Source organism: Emys orbicularis, chromosome 14 (assembly GCF_028017835.1).
Source record: "Emys orbicularis isolate rEmyOrb1 chromosome 14, rEmyOrb1.hap1, whole genome shotgun sequence".
Lineage (NCBI taxonomy): Eukaryota > Metazoa > Chordata > Testudines > Emydidae > Emys > Emys orbicularis.
In genome coordinates, this window is record NC_088696.1 from 36,097,257 (window position 1) to 36,112,910 (window position 15,654).

Here is a 15,654-nt window from a genome sequence, read left to right on the forward strand (position 1 = left end):
AGGGATGCTGGGAGTTGTAGGCGCCTCCTCGGGCTTGCTGTAGCCCCGCGTGCCGGAGCGGGGACAGTTTCACCATGAGCGGAACACGGGCCCGGGACCCCGCACAGGGGGAGCCGGGCAAGAAGCGGGGCAAACGGGAAGTGCGCGGGGAGTTCTCGGCGGCCCTCCGGGAGCCGGCGCTGAAGGAGAAGGCGGGGGCCGCCTGGGGCTGCAGGGAGCCGCTCAACCACGGTACCGGGGCCGGGGACTCGCTGAGGAGCGCGGGCAGGGCCCGGCCCGGGGAGGAGGGGGCAGGGCAGGGCCCGGCCCGGGGAGGAGGGGGCAGGGCAGGGCCCGGCCCGGGGAGGAGGGGGCAGGGCAGGGGCGAGCGCCAGGGCCGAGGTGGGGGCTGAGCTTCACCGTGTCTCATTTACCGCCCTCAGAGGCCATCGCGGTGGACCCTGTTCCCTTCTGTCACGGTGTGATCCCCAACTTCGTCCTGTGCCCGGGCTTCCTGGACGGGCTGCAGCGGGAGCTCCTGGACCTGGATTGCCACCAGAAGTGCAACGACTTGTACAAGTTCAAACAGGTGCTTCTCCGGGACAGGACCTCTGCGTCTTCATCCCCAGGGCACAAATCGGAGCGCGACGCGGTGCATTTCCAGAGCCCCTTTGTCAGAGCCTCGTTAAGTGCTTACAAACGTGAGCTAAGCCGCCTACCGCTCCTGCAGAATGTGTGACTGCCACCACGTAACAGCTGGCAACGCTGTGAACTGATGAGCAAGACCACATTCTAGGGCTAATCTTTTCAAAAGCTGCCACTGACTGTGGAGTGGCTCCGTTTTCAGATGCCGGATTTGAGGTACTTTCAACCTTATTTTCAGAAGTGCTGAGAATGCGCAGCTCTTACTGACTTTAATTGAAGTCTGGGGTGTTCATTATCTCTGAAAATCAGAACCAAGCAGTTCTGAGAGTTAGGCACCCAAAATCAGTGACTGCTTTTGGAAAACTTGGCTATATCGATCTCACACGTCTAGGCTTGGAAGGATTCGGTTTTTATCAGTAAATTTCAATTTCACCATACACAAAAAACCAACAAAAATATTTCCAATAATAATAATAATAGAAATTTACAGATAAGCAAAGTAAGAAAAATGCTGCTTGACAACTTATTAGAGTTTGACTTAAGGATATTTACTTGGTATATTTTGACAAGTGACATTGACAACTTGTGTTTTAATGGTTATAAAGCTTTAACTTTTTGAATATCAATGTCTACGGTCATTAAATAATTATTGTCCAATCCCATTCAGTTTCCTGCAATTGGGAAAATTCAAATGAATAAACATTGGAAAAAATCTTTAAATCCCATAATTTTGCACCACTGTAAAAATTTAAATCGATATAATAAAAAAATCTTTAAAATCAATATCAGTGGCTCTCAAACTTTTTTACTGGTGACCCCTTTCACATAGCAAGCCTCTGAATGCGACCCCCCCTTAAATATATAAAAAAGTGTTTTTAATTTGTAACACCATTATAAATGCTGGAGGCAAAGTGGGGCTTGGGGTGGAGGTTGACAGGTCGCGACCCCCCCCATGTAATAACCTCGCGACCCCCTGAGGGGTCCCAACCCCCAGTTTGAGAACCCCTGATCAATATTATCTGTTGAAATTATTTTTTTAAAATTTGAATTCTGCCAAGCCTACATATGTGCCATGATTGTCTCTGTGGTCTGTAGGGGATCTCAAGTTAATGGCAAAGCTGGGAGTGAAACCCCTTAAGGCCTATGTCCCAGTCTTCTGCTCTGATCATATTACCAGCTCCCTCCTATTGCACTCTGAAGTTTATAATTGTAAAGCAGTCTAAGGAAGATTATTCTTCTTGGGGTTGTTTGTGCTGTGTTGCTTGTCTGTCTATATCCATATGAACATGAAATAGTATTTACTGATGAGTCCATCTGCAGCTCTAATTCTGCAGAACTGCAGGAGAATGCAGGTTTAAACCTAAATACTAGACAGTAGTAGTTCTTTTCTGGTTTCTCCACCCCTGGCCCTCTGAAAATTGGCTGTCACTCCATCTCTGTCATCTGAATGAGAAATTCCTATGTCTACGTCCTGTACAATGCTGAACATCGAGGTTCTTTGGAGGTGTGGTAGCTCTAGAATATAGATACTCTCCTCCCAAGTGCAGACACTTCTTTGGCATGTCAGTGACTCAACCTTGCTACACAGTCTTGGACTGGTGCCCTGAGACCTTTAACTTGCATCGGTGATGGTGGCATTGTGCCTAATAACTTTTGGGTTACTTAATTCCACTTTTGCCTGTGAGGGCCCTCTGCTATCCATTCTGCACTCCTGTTCCCAGAATAGTCGCAGAAAAGTTACACTGATGATGGTCCTAGAAATATTTATTTTAAGTGCTGTCCTTAGTTATCATTTCAACTGTAACTTAGAGCACAGTCTAAATGAAATAATTGTTCTTATTTTCCATGCATGTCCATAGTCTGATGATCTGACGAAGAGAAAAGAGCCTCACATCTCGGCATTAAGGTAAAATAGCTCCTGTAAATCATGGCAAATGATCAGGCACCCTTTTCTAGAAAAGGGACATGGCCAGAAAATGAAAATCATTTTGTGAAAAAATTGTGAAAAATCCTGTTTCAGGGTTGTTCAAAATGGACTCTCTTACGTAAATGTTTCGTGATTATTTTTCTGATATATTTTTAAGTGGATTGGGACCGTTTTTTAAAAGACTATTGCTAGAATTTTTTGTTTACCAAAAACTTTCTATAACTATTTTTATAATGTTTACAGTAAACATTTCAGGAAAAAATACCAGAAAAAAAGGCACAGTTAAAAAAAAATTATCAATATTGTCAAAATTTTTGTGAGCTTTTCATTAAAATTTCATTTTTGGGAAAAGGCAGTTTTTTTCCATGACACAACATTTTGTTCAAAACATTTCAATTAGCTGTTAGTGTAATACCCTATTAAAGAGACACGTGTTACAGGGGAGTACAGTTCAGGCAAAGCAGAGAAGTTGTGCATCCCTCACCTTGTAAGGTATATGTTAATGAATGGATCTAACGTGATAGTTTGCCTTAACAGATCCAGCACTGGCTTTGCCAGTTTGATTATCTCACTCTTTTGTAGAGGTGGCTATAACAGCAGGCAGTTGCTAAGGAAAGATTGGATTTGATGCTGGACAGGTCAGTGAATGGAGCTTTGAAGGGAAAATCTAAGACGTAGATTGAAAGCTGAAATCCCTCTTTGAAGTGACACCGAAGTGAGAGCTTAGCCCGGAGCAATGCTGTAGTGAAGAGTTTGCAGCATTTCTATTCTCAACTTCTCTTCTGACAGAGGGGTTTAATAGCCCAATGGGCTTTAAACTCAAGGGTTCCTGTTCAGATCCATCCCGAGTCTATATTAATGGAAAGTCCTTGGCATTAGATGGCTGGTCAATGGCCTCCCACACCACAAAAATCATTCCTGAGATTGCTCACAAGATAACAAATTAGTACCAGTCTGAGAGAGGCCAAGGGTGGATTTGGTGTTAGAGACCATTTACTTCTGGCCATTTCAGGTCAGGAAGAGGTGTCACAGTTCAGGGCAACTGCACCTGTATTTCCTCCTCGTGGTACCACTAAGCTCCCAGCTCCTCAGCTGTCACTTCACTTGGGCAGAGAACTGCATCTCTCTCCCTCCTGACTGGGGTTTTCCCAGGCTGCACAGTTCCCTACCTATACTGTGATATCCCCAGCAAATCAGACTGCCTAAACAGGGCTGCTTTGCTTTCTCCTAAGAGGCTATAAACAGTGTAGTTGCCCACAGTTATAAGCTACCACACAGCCCTTTCTAAGCATTTATTGTTAAGGTGAAAGCATTACAGAGAAAAGTTATTAACATATTAAAACATATTAAAAACATTTTTGCTAATAAGCTTACCAGAAATCACCTCCCAACTCTGAGGGCTGTGGCAGGTGATCAGTCCTTCAAATCCCACCAAAGGGGTTTCCTGTGGTTACAAGTTCATAACAGCTGTTAGGTCCGAACAAGAACCCCTATGAATCATTCATGCTTTTCTTTATACGGTTTGGGCCTTGGATCTTGTTCTCGTCTAACAGGTGAGCAGAAGACAAAGGTGCCTTCCTCAGGGTGAAGTTTCAAAAGGCTGAGTTCTTGCATAACCAGAGGGGACATATTTGCATACGCCTCTCCCTAGAGATTTTCTGCGAAACCCACGTAGCTTTATTATCCTAAAAGTGTGTTCTTGTCTGGCACATTGTTTAAAATAGACCTTTGAAGCTCATAACACTTCCCAGGGTTTACACTGGCTACGTCTCTCCTCTAGAGAAGTTACATACTATCCTACAATAATACATCACTCCAAAGCTATTTAAACTTAATTCAATAAGATCTCGCAAAGATATTTCAGGAAATTGCCATATCTGTCAAAGGAGGCTGTCCCCTCTCTACTTCCCAGTGGTCGAATAAAAAATAATTTAACTTGCTAATTGAGGGTCCCTCCCCCCCCCAACCTGCTTTCATAACTGACATTTGTATACTCAGAAACTTACAAAATGTCCAGGGCCCACACAAATCCTTTAGATGGGGTAAAGTGGCATGTCACTTCTGTGTATGTGATCATTTTAATTATATTTTGCCATGTTAATGTAACCGTCCACCATATCTAACCTGCCTGATGCATCTTTTTGGTTTGGTTTGGTTTTTCTTGTTAAATCTAACATCGTCTCTTAACAAAAACCCCATTTATCTCCAAACTGTGTGGCCAGTTAACTCAAGCTGTATACTATATGCTTTACTGTTTTGGGGGAGGGGGAAAGAAATTGCATAGATTCCCCCATCCACCTAGTTCTAATGATCATCTCAGGTTCCTCCTTGATTGCTTCCCCATTAGCATTTCAATCCTCTCACCCTCCGTTCCCCCAAAACACTTATTTTTTAGCACTGTAAAATTGTTGTTTAGAAGTCTGAAACTTTCATCTCTTTCTTTACTGACTAATTCCATCCTCAACTGCTTTGTTGCTGTAAATGTTTCTCAGCAGCACAGGGGCTGCACTCCTGGATGTTTGTTGTAGGGTTGCCCACGAATGCAGGACTCCTGGCAGGAATTATATGACAATGTACTCGGTGCTGCAGCACCTCAGCCTAGGAAACCTTTAATGCTGAGGAGCTGCATGTCCCATTTGCTGTGTGCTTGTCTTCTCAGGAAAGTTCTGTTTGAAGAGTTCCGGGAGTGGCTGTCTGCAGTTACCCAGGTGGAGCTGGAACCAACCATTGACCTGTCCTGTGCTAAGTATGAGTATACAGGTGAGTGAGCAGGGTGCCCTCTCCTCGGAGGGGGTGGAGAGCATTGCCAAGGGGACCCCAGTTTCAAAGCTCCCTGGGAACTCCTGCTCCTGGAAGCTGTCATCCAGCAAAGCAAAGATTCAGGCAAGAAGCAAGTCGGGGCCAAAAAATGGAAGAAGTGACATACCTGGGTATTTTTGCTGATAATAGTTTAAACTGGGCCCAGTGAACTCAAGAGCTTCCCCCCGCCGCCACCCGTCTTTGAAGAAATCCAGTGTTTGTGGCCAGTCCAATGGCCCCAGGATGGCTAGGAGTTCAAATTCTAGAAGTTAAGGTTTTTCTGGTGTTTGTCACGAATATCTTATCTTGTCATGTGGGTCCCCGTGCTGGCCCAGGACGGAGTGGGTCACAGACACCAGACTCCCCCTAGAAGTGGTTCTCCTGGACTAAGATTGAGTCAAATCGATGGAGTGGAGAGAAGGAAGCTTGCGCTGGTACTGCCCATGCTGTCCTGGCTGAGTAGACCTTCAGTCACCAGCACTGTCAGGACAGCATTTCTTGCCAGCAGGGAACTCGCTCAAAGTGCATTTTGATGCCACTGTGGCTTTAAGAGACAGTGTTTGAATCATTCAGGGAAGCTGAGCAATTTCCTCTCACTGAGCAGTAGGGAGAGGAGAGGAAGGTGGCAGGAGGACCCTGTAGCTACGCACTTTGATGGACGGGTTCAGCTGATGTCATTGTAATGGAGTCCAAGGAAATTACACCTACGAGGTCTATGAATCAGATGGGCTTGTGGCCAGGTGAGGATGCAGCCCCAGGGAAGGGGGTGGATTTTCTTTCAAAGGTGCAGGGATGGGGAATGGCCACTGAAATGAATGAATTCTGCAAACCCTATGCAAGTCTGCTAAAGCTTGTGATTGCAGATGCCCTGCTGTGCCATGACGATGAGCTGGAGGGACGGAGAATTGCCTTCATCCTGTACCTGGTTCCGCCGTGGGAGAAGAGCGACGGGGGCACTCTGGACCTGTACAGCACAGACGGTAGGCTCATGGTCCCTTGGCTCTGTATGTCTGAGGATGTCAGTTATAGGGACGAATTTGGAACACTTTGCTTCTGTGTGTCTTCATAGCAGTCACCGTTAAGACACCGTTAAGGGTGAGGAGAAGCAGCTTCGTTCAGGTGGAGGCTGGTGTATTGCAGTGACCAATGTCTCAGAGTGAGACAAGTGAAGCTGTCACTCGGGATTGTGCTACTGGTGATGGCTCAATTTGAGGACTAGCCTTTGGGGGATGAAGCAGATGTGGGGGGGGACATGAAGTGTGTAGATGAAGAGGGCAACCTTTTGTTTCTGACTCGTAGCTGCAGAGGGAGGTGAGGGTGGCAGGATGGGGGTGATGCCAGTAGCCACACTTCTGCCCAGTACCCTCTGTGGACTGGACTGTTCAGTGACTGAGATCCAGGCAGGAGGAGATGCCCACCCTGATGGGCATTTAGGCCTCCCAGGCCAGCTTCTTACTCTGGAGCTCCCTCCTATGTGGCCTGCAGACTTACCAGTCCCAAGTGGTTCTGGAACCAGCACAAAGGGGCTTGTGGGGGCAGATGGGGATTTCATGTCTGACTGTAAAGAGCATGTGCGGTCTTTTCTTGCTCAGGCCACTTTCAGCCGCAGCGGGTCGTCAAGTCCTTAGTCCCTTCATGGAATTCCCTGGTCTTCTTCGAAGTGTCTCCTGTCTCTTTCCACCAGGCAAGGAGCTACTCTTCTTTCTTCAACCCAGTGTGATTGCTGTAAGCATCCATTGTGTGTATTGTGGTAGCACCCTAAGGAGCCCCAATCAGAACGGAGGCCCCATTGTGCTAGGTGCTGTACAACCACAGAGCAGGACAAGGGCTCTGAATAACATCCTGGCTCCAGTGTCAGCCGTCATGTTCTTTCTGTGAGTTCTAAATAAAACCATCTCACGGACACCAGAAAATACCACGGGGTGGGGCGCGCAGCAGCAAGGGGTCGGAGGGGAAACAGCAATGAGAATGTGTTAACATAGGCCAGCCGTGTGCTCAGCTCTGTGGCATAGGGTTTTATTTAAGATACAAGTGAGATAAATAACAGAAAGCCCTACTGGTCATTCCCCGAGCTGTTATCCGTTGGCAACTTATTGTAGGCATGTAAAGCCATGTGAATTCATAGCTTAGCCTTGTGACTGCCTCCTGGTAACTGAAACTTAGTCCCGTGTTTAGCAACATTCAAAGTCCTGCATTCAGTCATTGACACTGTTAATATAGGCTTTAAAAAACCAGCTGACTGTATTGGGAGTGCTTTTGTCAAAGGCTCCCAGACATAGAGTTCACCACTTATCCCCTAGAGTACTTGTAATCGTTGAATCTCTTCATTTGACCCTTTTATTGATGAATCTAAGTGCCTTTGTGTTGCCATTGGATGGCTGAGTGAGGGTCAGCATGATACAAACCCCTCACAGCAGAAGCCAGCAAAAATCCCTTTTCTCAAACATCCAGCAAGGAGCATTTTGCTGTTACTTCCAAACACATCTCTGAATCTTGGTCCAGGCTTCCCTTTTTTCATAGTTTGGAAGTGAGCTGGCATACAAGAGCACCTCCTAGCACAGCAGTGACCCACCACACTTAGCATATTGGTGGCATCTTTGTTTTCTATCAAATGGTTTGGGGAGTTGTTGCCACCACCCCAAATTACTCAAAGCCCCCTAGGACACTATATTATCCTGAAATGTGGAATTAACACCTATAGTTAATTTCACCCTAAGCCACATTGAGGTGACTAGCTCTTGTCAAATTTTGCACTAATCAGTCGTCTCATCACAATACAGAAGCCCCTGACTTCCACTGACCAGTCTGGAATTCACCCCAGTGCAGGGAGCCTATTAAAGTCTATTAAATGCCTGGGTCTTTTGCACAGAGGTGAACTTCGCCCTTAGCAAGTGGAACAACTGCATCCTGATGAGAGAGGGTTCTACAGTATATTTTTAAAGGTAAAAATAAACATATGTAAATTACCGTGTGGCTATTGCTCATGAACTGTGACTGCTTCCCATAGTACCTGTCCTGGGCACCCTATTTTGTGTTTCCTGGCTAGCCACATCACAGCTGAGTTTTGCAGATCATGGTAAATAGTAATCTAGCAAACCAAGCAGCAAAAAATTTATCCCATAGTTCTTGTTGGCTCCTGCTCTGCCCCGGGAGTAGGGGCTCTAAAGATAGTTCAGGGGTTAAGGCTCTGGACTGGGCCACAGGAGATTGGGGTTCAATTCATGGTCCTGCTACAGACTTGAGCAAAACACTTAAACTTACTTCGTTTCCCCCATCTAAATTGCAGACAATAATCCTTCCTGTCTCCAGACCTTTGTCTGCCTAGACTGTAAACTCTTTGGGGGCAGGGACTTCTCTTACTAGGTGCATGTACAGCACCTCGCACAATGAGGCTTTGAGCTGAGTTGGGGCCGTTAGGCATTGCCATAATACACACATACTAGATGCTAATCGTAATGCGATTCTCACCTTTTCCTTCCAGGTGTCTGAAGTTCTGACCAAAGGGAAGTGCCGCTTGTCTGTGAGTGGTTGGTTTCATGGCCCGTCGGTGGCAAGGCCTCCCCGCTACATTGAATCCCTCTTGCCCCGGAGTCCCCATCTCCCATACGATGTAAGCAAAAAGCAGAGATCTGCTCGCCCCCACCCAGCCTCCTTCATGTCTGTGGGATACTTAGAAGGCACACAGTTGAGGCAGTGGGTTCCTAGAATTTTACAACTCCCTCTTTTCCTCACTGTTTTCAGCAATCTCTTGGATGCTTAAAACTGAACCGTTAACTTCCTCCTCTCCCCCATCCATTCATTGGCTTTGAGACCAAGGATGAAAAGTGCAAGGTTGTATTAGTAGCGACTGGTTTGGGGAGAAGGCTGGAGAGTTCCATTTTGGTGGTGGGGGTAGGTCTAGTGAGAGCTTTGTGTAAGGAATTCTGTGCCCATTGCAAATGTCTGCAGCAAATGCCGTGGGCAATAAGGGGATGGTCCAGCCCTACGCCATTGTGCGGGGGAAGTCCCATTATCTGTGTAATCTCAAATCCAGCATTCAAACTGAGATGTCGTTTCTATTTCAGCATGAAATCTTGTATGAGTGGATCAACCCAGTTTACTTGGACATGGATTCCCAAGCCCAGATCCAGGAGGAATTTGAGGAGCGATCAGAGCTTCTCCTGAAGAACTTCCTTAAGGTGGGTCCAGGATGATGTGCTGTGTGTGGGCTTGTTCCCCAGTTGTGGTCCTGGTGGGCATTGCGTGGAGCACGAACTGGTAGTGAATGCGGTGGGTCATTTGTGCAGCTGAGAAGCCGAGATCCAGCTGGTCTTTCTTCCTCCTCTTAGTGGCTTCAGGCAGGAATGGAGGAAATGGTGGCTGCAACCCCCCCGATTTATCCTGGTGAAGTTATATAGATTGTAGCCCCTCCTCTGCACAGGGACACCCTGACTGAACCACAAACACTGCTCCAACTCCTCGTGGTCCTTTCTCTCGTCCCTGCTCTGCCGCCTGTCCCCTAGCCCTGTTTTTGGTGGAATCCCTACCCTGAGTCCCTGTGTCATATAGGCTAGTCTCCTGGGCAAGAAGCACTGGGTGGGAGGAAGGGTTGCTACACCACTTGTGAAATACATGACCAGTAGAGGCTATGCTCTGTGACTTGGCATCCCTATGGAGGCTGTGGGTCCTGGGTCTGATTCACCCTGCCTGGCCCTTTGTGCAGTCACATATACCTGTGTAAAGTGGGGAATGCGCTCACCTGTGTGAGTGCAGAGGATGCTAATCTAGTAGCATTTCATGCCCGTTCTGCACAGGTGTAATTGATAATACAAGCTGCAGGGCAGTGGAGGATCACAACCACCACCCCAGCCCCCTGATTCATCTAGCCACGGCTGGGCTGTGGGGGACAAATGCAGTTCAGAGAACTAAAGCTGGATGCCTCACACAACAGCACTGAGCAGCTACTATTAATGCACCAGGAAAGCTTGTGGAGCAGATGTGTGTTAAAGGGTTCTGCAATGTGTTTGGCTCCTAGGGAGAGAAATTTCAGCTTGTGTGTGAAGCTCTGCAGAAAGAAGACATCAAATGGAGCAGCCGAGGACCCCCCAATAAAAGGTAGTGTTGTGTCTGTGCTGCTGACTCCTGCTGGTTAACTAGGTCAGCCATGTTCTGCTGGGGAGGTGCCTACCAGGTATTCTCCTTAGTCTGAATGTTGGAGCCTTACCAGCTATCTGCTCATCACATCCTCACTCTCCTCCAGATGTTATGAGAAGGCTGAGGAGGGGAGCCTTCCGGATGTCCTGAGGAAGTGCCTGGAGTTATTCCACTCCGAGGCCTTGTTCCTGCTGCTCTCCAACTTCACAGGCCTAAAGCTGCACTTCCTGGCTTCCTCTGATGATGAGGAGGGAGAAGAAGGAAGAGCTGCAGATTGCACTGGACACAGCTCTTCCAAACCCAAGCAAGGAGAAAGCAGTCAAAAGGCCAACGACGGTGCTGACCAAGTAGATCAGCCTGAAAATGACCCCCAAACCAAAGAAAGTGATACAGAGAACAGTAAGTAAAGCCAGCAGGGCTGGAGTTAAAAGAACTAGAGTGAAAACCTGGTCCCCATTGACATCAATGGCAGAACTCCCATTGCCTTCACCCCTAGGCTACAGTCAGCTTAAGAGTGGCCTCTGATTTTGAGTGCCCACCTTAAGCCTGATTTCCACAGCTCCCATTGACTTCACTGGAAGTGGTGAGGCTCAGCACCTGTGTCAATCAGGCTCAAGATGTCTGAAGTTGGACACCCAAAATCAGTGGCTGCTTCTGAAAGCATTTGGCCTGAGTCAATGACTTTCTGCAGGTTACACATTTAATAACAGTATTTTAAAGTGACCTCATCAAGTTGAAATCTAGTCAAACTGTTTAGAAAGAGTTAAATAGCTTCAGGAACCACACCTGTCCTGAACCCTTTGCCACTTGTAATGTGGTTTTACACCCACATTTTCCTAGTACATTTGTTCTGTGAAAGACCCTGTTGCACCCTAAATTACCTAAGATTCCTGGTGGGCACTGGTGGTGATGGAAATCAGTTTCCTCTTTTACACTCCTAGCCCATGGCCTCCACTACTTCCATTCCTCCCCTTCTGTGTTTTTAACCACTCCCATTCATTCTGGCTATTGTGAAACATTGTGATTGACTGAGGAAGCAAGAGGCCATGGGGTGTAGGGGAGGGAGGGTGCGAATAATAAACTGGGGCTGCCAAACCCTCAGAATCGGAAGGTCTCTCCACATCCTGAGGGATCCCAAAGCACTTTCCCCAACTTGATCTGCACATCCCTGGGACGGCTGAGTATTACACCAGTGCAGGGAGGGGAGTCTGGGGCAACACCCTATTCCTGTTGAAGCGCCTGGGTGCCCATACAGAGGATGCTGGGTTTGAAGTTTTGAGCTGAAAGCCCCACAGACAGGAAAGCCACCTGGAGCGCTTCCATTTTTCAGAGGCTGGTAAGAGCATTGCTGGACTCCATATGTTAGCCCTGCCTGGGTTTATCACATGGCAGCTCCTGGCCCCCCTCAAACATGGCACACGCAAGGCACATGCCTGCGGGGACCTGGGAATGAAATTGATGGTGGCCGTGGCCTTTTCCTCTCCTCATCTCCCACTGGGGCTTCCGGACCCAAATCTATCTGCTTTACAGAGGAGGTATTTCAGAGGCTAAATAAAGATGCAGAGCTTGTTTGCCTGCCTTCTTCTTTGGGGCGGTAGATGTTAGCTCTTGTGCAGCTGCTGTATCCTCTCAGGCTGGTTAGACTCTTGCTTTCCTACCTAGGCTCAAGTGTCCCCATGTGCATGGGGGAGCTGAGGCACTGGACAAATGGCCATTACACTCTAGTCCATGACACCCAAATCACAGAGTTTGCCCTGGACCTGCTGTTCTTCTGCGGCTGCGAAGGTATGTGGGGAGATCCAAGCCTTCCCTTTCCTTGCTGCCAAGGGGAAAGAAAAGGGACTTCTGTTAGGAATCATCTAGCCTCATCTGTTACATTTTCAGCAGTTTTGAAGCCACCAAACTTTTCATGCTGTTCTCTAAATAGAAGGCTCCTTCCTACTTTTCTCCCAGTTCTAAGTGATGTTGCCTGGCGTCCCTGCTCATAGTCATTCGCAGCAGGATTCGGACTGCTGACGTAGGCCAGTCCCACAGTAGTTGGCTCTGTACTACCACACAGTAGTGCTAGGTTACTTCCCAATGGATCCTCTGACTCCCTGGGCCGGGCCAGGCCAGGGCACTTTGCCAGCCCTCTGGGGAAACAAAACACGTCTTGCAGTATTATCCAGCTGATTAGGGGGAGTTTCTGAGGGGAATCCTGACTCAAGAGCATGCGGCTGGGGGACGAGGCCACCCCCAGGGGAGTAGAGAGGCTGTTCCCTTGGAGACACTTCATGTGACACTATCACTAAATTCATGTGTAGATTTTTTTAAAAAAAGACAATACTGAAGCCTGCATTTTTCCAAAGTAACGAGTGAATTTGGGGGTGGGAGGTTATCTGCAGGGCTAGCTAGTCAGGCACTAGCTCGTCACTTTTGAAAACTGAAGCCTAAATGGTCAGAAGTATTTTTGCGTCTTGGTCAACTGCCAGCAGCCCTGGGGATGCACAAGCCAGAGTCAATATGAGCATGCTGCTGGGACCAGCAGGCCTATCCTATTCAATGTCCTAGTTGCAACTAAAACCTTTGACTCTTTAAATGACTGGGAGGTGTCTGTTCCGTGTGTGTGAAACCCACAGAGGGTCTAGCTGCTTCTTCCTGGGTGTGTGGGGTCCTGGTGGGTAGTGAGGGATACTGATTCAAGCCCATGTCTCTGCATGACAACACTGGCCATAGGTAACTGGAGGTAGTATGGTACCCAAGAATTTTGGAGAGCAGGGTGGAGATGCTACTGATCTAAGTGGGTCAGTGGGAGTATGGGAGTACGAGAGTGCCCTGAGCTTTCTAAGTCTCTCTCTTCTATTTCACCTTTTCAGATTGGGATGCAGAGTATGGTGGCTTTACATCCTACATTGCCAAGGGTGAAGATGAAGAGGTAAGAGTTGAACACACCATGCTACTTAAGCCCTGGCCAGCAGTCCTGTTCCTAGGGGCATAGTGCTAGAGCAGCACTGAGGTTGCTCTAACCTACACTGGGGAGGTGGAGAACATCGAAGCAGTTCCAGGATTGGGGAGCAATGAAATACTCCCCATCTTGGCTGTAGGCTGTGATTATTGTGCACAGCTGGGCCCGAAATGTGTGTGTCTGTAAAAACTGCGCACTTGCCATGTTTTCTGAGGGTTGCTTGTCTTGGTCCCAGCCCCGAAGAGCTTACACTCTATCTCTGCCTTTGTTTCTGTACAGCGCCTAACACAACAGGGTCCCAGTCCTGTTTGATGCCCCTGGGTGCTTCCATAATAACAATGGTAATATTGGGTCAGTGCTAGGCCCCTTTTAGATGAGGCAAGTGACAACTGTCTAATAAAGAACCTAAGCTGATGGGTCTTAATATGCAGCAGGCTGTGTCGTTTATTCTCAAGCTTCTGCTGGAGTCATGCCTTGGTGGCAGTATTCAGCATAAAAGCTCTCACGATATTCTCCAGCTGATTGCTGTAACATAACTTATTTTGGCGCTGGTTCTGATGTGAATAAGATCTTGAAAATTGTTTTTGTGAAAATAACTCCTGCTTCCTCCTCCAAGAACACCAAAACAAGATCTCCCTTGTCTGTTCTAGCTGCTGACGGTGAATCCAGAGAACAACTGCTTGGCCTTGGTTTACAGAGACAAAGAGACTTTGAAATTTGTGAAGTATGTTAACCATCGTAGCTTGAAGCGTCCAAAAAAACAACAGAGCAGAGCTGGATTCTGGGACTTCTCTTTTGTCTACTATGAGTGACGGCACTTGGCATGGTCATGTTCTGAGAGGGAATGGCTTAGTGATACAGTAATGGGTTTGGAATAGGCTCCTGGACTGGCTTCTTAGTAGCAGCATCTGTAATGCATGGATCGGTTGGCGCCATTTGATGAGCCTAGATTTGATTTAGGCTGAGAGCAAACTTCACCTGACAGCATATGAGCTGTCATGCTGGTGCTGAAGTCCAAGTGACTTTCATAGGTGTGGTTTTTTTGTTTGTTTGTTTTTTTAAATAACAAACGGAAGCACTGTTCTGCTGTCCGATCTTAACTCTTACTCACTCTCACATTCTGGTGCTGCTCCACCAGAGGGAGTCTTACTTGGATCCGTAACACTCCACTCTTGAATAGCTGCTTTGCATAGCGTTCCAGCCCAGCTCTCCTGAAGAGCCCTGCAATGAATGTACATCTTGCCATGAGGCACATCAAGACTTTATGTAACTCCAAATTGGTGACTGCTATGAGCACTGCACAGATTTATACTCCAAAGCCTTCAACTGGTCATCAGGAGGAAAGAACCAGGCTTTGTTCCAAACCAGGACTTCCTGACTTTCCCCGCTGTGCAAGCCATATCTCTTCCGGGGCCTGATTGTTCCCTCTGCAGTGAGAAATAGTACATAACTGCTGTATTATCTAGGAGCTGGTGGGTACAGGAGAGAAGCTTGTGAAAATGTCTGCCAAAAACATGTGGTTTTTTTTTTCCCCCCCAATGAAAAAAGTGAAACCTTGTATATCTGGGAAGGGACGAGGTGGGGAGAGATGATAGTTGAGGGGGAGCCTTCAGCCTCAGTCTACTTGTACTGGTACAAAGAACAAACCCAGAGGGTTTTGGTGAGCAGGGAAAGGGGAGTGGGAGGATATAAGCAGGGGTTAAAATAATGTGGGCTGGTGGAAAAAACATAGTTAAGGGCCTATCCACCCTTCTTGTCTCCTTGGCAAATACAGTAGGTGGGGTTGCCATCCCCAGTGTGTCTTCTCACCATCATCCTTCAAGCTGTGGCCTAATTCTAGCTGGGCAGAGGCGTGGTCTCCATCACTCTCGTAGCCGAATACCTAATTTTGCATTCTGCGCAGCTTGTTCCATCTAGTCACCCCAGGCCCCTGGGGTTGCAGTAGGCTAGTTAGGACACTGGTTGCTCAGCCATGACAGGAGCAGTACATGCTTTTAAAATAAAATCTTAAAAGCAGATTGGCGTGACCTGCTGTCCCCATGTGAGGTGCAGTTCTGACTTTGCTAGGCGTGCCACGTTGCTGAAGCGGTGAGGCATTATCCGCCCACTCACTGGTGCTGTCACACAACGTGCTGGCTCTCAGGAAGGAACCGTGTGTCTGAGTTCTGTACAGCTGACTAACTACTGCTTTGCACACGCTGGTGCTGAGCTTATTTTGCATTGCCTA

General features: G+C 47.5%; 1 protein-coding gene across 1 annotated transcript; it reads left to right on the top strand.

The window, feature by feature from the left end:
* The first annotated feature begins 74 nt into the window (after positions 1 to 74).
* Positions 75 to 15,443, top strand: OGFOD1 (2-oxoglutarate and iron dependent oxygenase domain containing 1). Its single transcript, XM_065416792.1, has 13 exons — positions 75 to 231; positions 375 to 568; positions 2,484 to 2,530; positions 5,211 to 5,311; positions 6,214 to 6,330; positions 6,943 to 7,034; positions 8,832 to 8,960; positions 9,415 to 9,528; positions 10,365 to 10,444; positions 10,590 to 10,882; positions 12,146 to 12,268; positions 13,339 to 13,397; positions 14,078 to 15,443. Exons 1-13 carry the CDS (start codon positions 75 to 77, stop codon positions 14,237 to 14,239), a joined length of 1,668 nt encoding a protein of 555 aa, XP_065272864.1. The 3' UTR covers positions 14,240 to 15,443.
* The last annotated feature ends 211 nt before the right edge of the window (positions 15,444 to 15,654 follow it).

Coding starts and splice junctions, on each gene's coding strand:
- OGFOD1 (XM_065416792.1), top strand. CDS start 75: ATGAGCGGAACACGGGCCCGGGACCCCGCACAGGGGGAGCCGGGCAAG. Junction 569..2,483: donor ACTTGTACAAGTTCAAACAG/GTGCTTCTCCGG, acceptor GCATGTCCATAG/TCTGATGATCTGACGAAGAG. Junction 9,529..10,364: donor TCCTGAAGAACTTCCTTAAG/GTGGGTCCAGGA, acceptor TTTGGCTCCTAG/GGAGAGAAATTTCAGCTTGT.